The 6,404-nt window shown below is 38.9% G+C and overlaps 1 protein-coding gene across 1 annotated transcript in view; it reads left to right on the forward strand.

Annotated features, from left to right (window-relative positions):
- The window catches only part of LOC101851451 (neuronal acetylcholine receptor subunit non-alpha-2), an 8,586-nt gene extending 3,959 nt beyond the window's left edge, over positions 1–4,627 (forward strand). The window contains exons 3-6 of the mRNA XM_013089275.2: positions 413–568; positions 2,157–2,347; positions 3,736–3,847; positions 4,271–4,627. Coding sequence (XP_012944729.2) covers positions 413–568; positions 2,157–2,347; positions 3,736–3,847; positions 4,271–4,627 — 816 coding nt within the window. The remainder of the gene's footprint in view (positions 1–412; positions 569–2,156; positions 2,348–3,735; positions 3,848–4,270) is intronic.
- Positions 4,628–6,404: the final 1,777 nt, after the last annotated feature.

Consider the following 6,404-nt stretch of genomic DNA (forward strand, 5'->3'; position numbering starts at 1 on the left):
CACACGCTTTTCTTCCACCATCGCTGAATTTTGTGGTTTCAAGATCTGCATGTCTTCTGTCTGTCGTCAGTCTTTATTCCTCTGTCTGTGGGATGTCTTCTGTCTGTCTGAATGTTTGTACGTCTGTCTGTCTATAAGATTATGTTCATGAGAATGCACACGCACTCAACTATAGCGAGACATGTCTTTTGCCCAGCATCTGCACGGAGAGAAGTCTTTATAGAGAGCAAAGAGCGGCGGCCATGACATTGCTCAGTCTTGGAAACCATACTTCAAATTTATGACATCATAATATAGGGTGATTCCAAAAAAATGAACCCATTTCAATACGCAATGTTTTAATAAGAAAAAGGAAAAAGAAAGTCAAGTGTTTTAAAACGCAGTCGTTTTCGCTTCACGTCCTGCTCCCCAGATGTTTTCCATGGGTTACTTCATACAAGAGATCGCTTTCGTGGCGCTAAACGACGTGGTTGGCCTGACTTATTTCGTAGAGAGCGGCGAGTGGGAGGTTGCCAGCACGAGTATCACTACTGGGGCCGATACTACGATCGGTCTCGGCTTCTTCAGGGTGAGTTCACAAAAGGAGGAAGTAGTTTGACGTATTGAAAGAAAACACTGAGGAAAGGGACAACTGTTTTGGTCTTTTTTTTCAGAACTAAGCTTTTACAGGTCGAATAAAAAGGTCAAGGTACACAGCTCTTTCAAAAAGGTCAAAGCCTGCCTCTTACTTGATCTAAGTACAAAGGTGCACAGGCTAGACGGTCAGAGATAGTGTGAGAACGTATAGTGCACAGGCATTATAAAAGATCATGTCATTAAAAAAAAGATACTTGTCAACAATTAATGCTCACAAACAGGCTTACAATTGGCCACCACGGTTCATCACCCTGTGCGAGTTAGATTGAATATTTTTTCTCCAGATCACGCCTGTTTGGCCACCCATCTGAGAGATGATACTGTTTTATTTCGATTGACATTTTCATGTGAACAGAGTCCACTCTGTATCGTATTTTGTTTTCATTGGCGAATATTAATGTTTGGTTACTGTTAAGGTTAACGCTCTATTCAATGATATATGATGATATATGGGACTGAAGCTTTGAATTTGGTTAAACCTACAATTCAGAGAGGATCAAGTTGAAGCTGAGACTCACTCTCTTTAAAACAATATATGTATAAAAGGGCTCAGAGCTTATACTCGTATGGTGCAGAGATCTATATAAATGCAGTCTGTTGTTGTTGTTGTTGTTGTTATTATTATTATTATTATTATTATTATTATTATTATTATTATTATTATTATTATTATTACAAAACATCTTTCTTGCCTACCGCGGGTACCCATTCCCACTTCGATGAAGTGAAGAAAATTCATATAACATACCTTTGCCAAGGACATAATTTCGACCCCATTGCAGGGTTCAAACCTATGACCATTCAGTCACAAAGCACAAACTGCATTTCTGTCTTGCAAACTACTCCAAATCAGTCTTAAATTATGTACTCCAAATTATACATCAAGGATGTAGAGAGATCTAGATCTAGCGTCTTGCTCTAAAAAAAACTACGCTCCAAATACGCGCTAAAATTTGGAAAACGTCAATACAACGAAGTAAACATTTTGCGGGTCTGAACGAACTCAACGTGTTGGGAACATGACTATACCAAATGTATCTAGAAAAAGTGAATAAAGTGAAGTTTGGCCAGAAGTATCCATCGACACTGTCAAGCACACATCCAAACAGAGTTGGATATCGAGATTCTAGCTCTGGAAGTAGAAGAAGCAGCTGTCTCACACACACGAAGAAGCACAATATGAAACGGAAGTAGTCCCTAGTAAAATATGAAATGGCTAATGGCAGTGTGAAAACATCTGAGAGGTTCGATTTACAGGAAAAACCATCAAACCTGAGAAATCATAAGGCAGTTTCCGAACTTTGAAAATATGCCCGCGTAACCCCTTGGGACAATTCTTGTCTGAATCATATTTTTGTTGATTTTATGGCACCTGTGTAAAAAGTTTTTACTGAACCCACAAACGGGCTTAGCTCCATTATAATAAGATTATCATTATTATTTTATCATTTTTATTTTTATTATTATTATCTATTATTTATGCATATCAATTTCCACCTTCATCTCTTGCTCTTGTCCAGATAAGCTTCAACCTGCGACGACGTCCCGGATTTTTCATCATCAACATCGTGATGCCGGTGGTTTTGCTCTCCTTCCTCAACATTATGGTCTTCCTCATCCCTGTGGAGAGCGGCGAGAAGATCAGCTACTGCATCACCGTGCTGCTTGCCCTGGCGGTTTTCATGAGCATCATCGGAGACATGTTGCCCAGGTTTGGTTCCTGATATATTATAAATACAGCCTCAAAACAAAATTAAATACATGTATCAACATACAAAGGAGACATGTTGCCCGGGTTTGGTTCCCGATATATAATAAACTACAGTCTCCAAACAAAATGTCACAATACGGTTGTAAGAGATCATTGCCACAATCAGCTTCCTGCACTGACCTATGCATTTCTGTTCTCCACTCCTGTTATTGTGTTGTTTCAATGAGTCTGTTTTAAAATCAATGTAGGCTATCCCTTGGAATTGGGCATACAGCCACCGAAAAAAAAATTAAATATCTACTACGTGGTACTTACACTTTTTTGTAAGAGATCATAATCGTAATTCAGTTTCCCGCACTGAACTGTGCGTTTCTATTCTCCGCCCAGTTTGCCTGTCATTGTGTTGTTTCAATGAGTCTGTTTGAAAATTGGTGCGGGTTCGGGGGTTCGAGCCGCGGACCCGACGTTGTGTCCTTGGAAAAGGCACTTTACACGAATTTTCCTCACTTCACCCAGGTGGTAATAGGTACCCGGCAATATACAGTGAAACGTTTTGTCAGTATGTTAGTGTTTTAACGCCTATAAATGACCGCTTTTACCGTATGCTTCCCAGGAATTTGACGTTGTTTCAGAATGCTCTCAGGTCTGCTGGGGTAATAGTATAGGTTGTGAAGCGCATAGAGCTTGCTGTTGAGCGGGGATTTACGCTATACGAATGCTATCTATCTATTATTATTATTAAAATTAATTTAGGCCATCCCTTGGAATTGGGCATACAGCCAACCAAAAAAATTAAATATCGACTACGTCGTACATACACTTTTTTGTAAGAGATTATAATCACATTCAGCTTTCAGCACTGAACTGTGCGTTTCTATTCTCCGCCTAGTTAGCCTGTTATTATGTGGTTTCTATGAGTCTATTCTGACATTAATGTATCCCTTGGAATTTGTCTCCACGGCCTCTTAATTTTTTTTCTGCTTTTTCCCGAATCACGTATTTCACCGCAAATCTTAAATATATGAAAGGTTCAATCAAAGGAGAGTTTATATGAGTGATCTTTAATTCAATAATAATGATATTGATAATATTTAAAAAAAATAATAATAACAATATGAATACATATATTTTCAATAGCTCCCACTCCCGTACAATGAAGCTCTGGTCGCCTTACAATATCTTCATCGTAACACAAATGACACATGCATGATTGTAGATGAATAGGTTTTTTAGATTAACGCTAACGCATATGAAGCAGAAATTCATACTGTCACAGCACAATCGTTATTACCACAGCACAACCGATGAATATGGACATCACGTTATTAAGTACAAATAAATACACGTAACTGTGTATTACAATGACTTGAAAATGACTTATCTGCCAGGTCTTCCGACATCGTGCCGCTGGTGACCATCTACCTCATCATTCTGCTCATCATCTCTGTCCTCGCGGTTATCGTCGCTGTCGGCATCGTCTGGCTGCACCACAGAGAGGAGGTGACCTCTTCATAACAATCTTTATTTTATTGTTGTTGTTGCTGTTGTTGATGTTGTTGTTTCTTACAAACTATGAATTTCTACTTCATTATTGTTGTTGTTGTTGTTGTTGTTGTTGTTGATGTTGTTGTTGTGGTTGTCGTTGGCGTTGGCATTGGCGTTGGCGTTGTCTTTGTTGTTGTTGTTGTTGTTGCTGTTGTTGTTGTTGTTATTGTTGTTGTTGTTGTTGTTGCATCTCTAAAACCTCCTCCAATTTAAAAGATAACTCAAGTTGTTCCTGAAAACAGTTGTTTAAAAAAAAATCTTATTGCTCATTTACAATTTAAACCCATACTTAGAAGCGCTGAACACATATTATTGTCACATGACTGTAGACGAGAATAAACGTGTTTTTCTTTAAACTGAATTGTTATCCATTTTCAGAAAGAAACACGACGCCAGAAGGCCACCGCTTCCTTCAAGAACATATTTGGCAAAGTTCGATCGATGAATAGAGCGACTGCGTCTTTGACCAAAGTGATGCCCTCTCAACAAGACCCAGAGTCACCTGACAACGACCAGTCTCCACCCTCTGCCTTGATGGAAGGACTGAAGAAACTTCGGGCAGCCGAGAAATCGAGGGAGAGCGCGCCGCCAGGTGACGGGAAGAGTGATAAGAACAGGCCAACTGTGAACAAGTACAAAATTATCGGGCAACATATTGATGCGATATCTTTTATTGTATTTATGGTGGTCTGGTGCTTGGTCACTTTTTGCTTTGTGATAGCTTTGACTGTATGAGGGTTGCTGTTTCTAAGTACAGTGTACATGTACTTTGTTTTGCCTTTATTATTAGGAAAAAAGAATTAATTTCTGTAGAGTTTTCGTAAAGGAGAAAAAAAAAACCTGACTTGATTTGGGTTCTAACCGCTAAAGTGCCTACCACCCACGCAGGGATCTAGCCTCAGGTCTAGCCCCGAGTCTCCAAAGTGAAAATCGCTGCGTGCGTGCTCAGTTTTCATAAGGCCGGGCGCGAGGTACAGTGCGGGGTCCAGAAATTTCGGCAGCACCAAATATTTTTCCATTGGCTCGGGGTAGAGTAGAGTGATGGTGTAAACAAACAAAAGAATAACATTTGTATGGTTTTGAAAATGCTTATTTCATTTCAAATTTGTTATCAGCATCAAATTATCTCTAAAAGATATCCTAGACACCATGCCATTTTGATGTCAAATAAAGATTCTGCAAGAAAAACATATCTACATCATTTGCCTATTGTTTGAACTGACCGGACAAAGTGGCGATATCCTCAGACGTGACTGCTGCTTGTGTGTTATAAAGTCCCAATTATCTCGCGGCGAAAATGTACGTGTAGTTACGTGTAGTGTATGTTATTTTTACGATCAAATTTCCCCCCTTTGAAGAAATGATATTCCACCATCTCTCTCCCAAATCCCCGGACAATAACACAGTTATTCCTGACCTTCAAGCCTTTTATGAACTCCTGCCTGAATGCGTCATTTTGCCCAGTAATGATTTTCAGTTTAATACTGTGGGTTTTTTGTTTTCATAACACATTCAGACAATGGCTCCTCGTTTGTTGTCTCACTGCCGTTGCTTAGCAACATCAAGGCCTCACTAGCACTTATAATAAAAAATATGATATTCAAAGCATGGATAAAGAATATATTAATGCTTGTAACTGACATCACTGTCTGTATGTACTCAGTGCACTCATAACAGATCATTTGTAAAAGTGGGGGGGGGGGGGGGGGGGGGGACTAGCACGTCGCAACACCCAAATGCTGTTCTCGCTTTTTAGTGGATACATTTTTTCCAAATTTCACACCAGTACCAAGATATATAGAGGATCTTAAACTCAGAATCAAATTTGAGAAAAAGAAGTTCATTGACGTGAGTGCGGTCAAACATTGCGGACTTTGTTGGCTTTTCTTGCTTAAGAGATTCCGCTATCTTATTTTTCATGAAAATAAATTGGGGGGGGGGGGGGGGGGGAGGGGGGGGAGTTTGCACGCATGTTAGCAAATATTAGATCTACAAATATATTTGTTTAATTTTTCCTAAACGAATTAAAATTTTTGCGGAATTTTTTCCTGAGGTAGTATTCAAGTTTTCAAAAAAATTTGCGAAAATCCACTCTCCACACACCACCAACAAAAATCTATTCCACATATCAAAAATTCAAAAGACAAAATTTTAGTATTACATTTCCTCTTCATTCTCTGAAAATATTATGAAGATTGGATGACAAATGGTGAGTCATTCAAAAAAGTATATAGAAAAACAGCGTTTTGAGAAAACTGGTGATAAAGGAAAATAAAAGATTGACTTTTTGGGGAAATGGTGGTGTCAAACATGCCCCGTATGGGAAAAATAAGGCGTTAGGGTTTCTAAGGCTATGAAATAGTTGTAAGAAAGGCTGAAGAAGTTAAAAATGTCTTCAACTCAAAATCTATCATTTTGAGCCGAATCGGGACTTTGGACAGGTTTTTGGAAAAAGTCATTTCTCTTGTGACCATTCCATATTCCATGTAAAACATCGTTTTTTGTTAATACC

Source organism: Aplysia californica, unplaced genomic scaffold (genome assembly GCF_000002075.1).
Source record: "Aplysia californica isolate F4 #8 unplaced genomic scaffold, AplCal3.0 scaffold00915, whole genome shotgun sequence".
Taxonomy (NCBI): Eukaryota; Metazoa; Mollusca; class Gastropoda; order Aplysiida; family Aplysiidae; genus Aplysia; species Aplysia californica.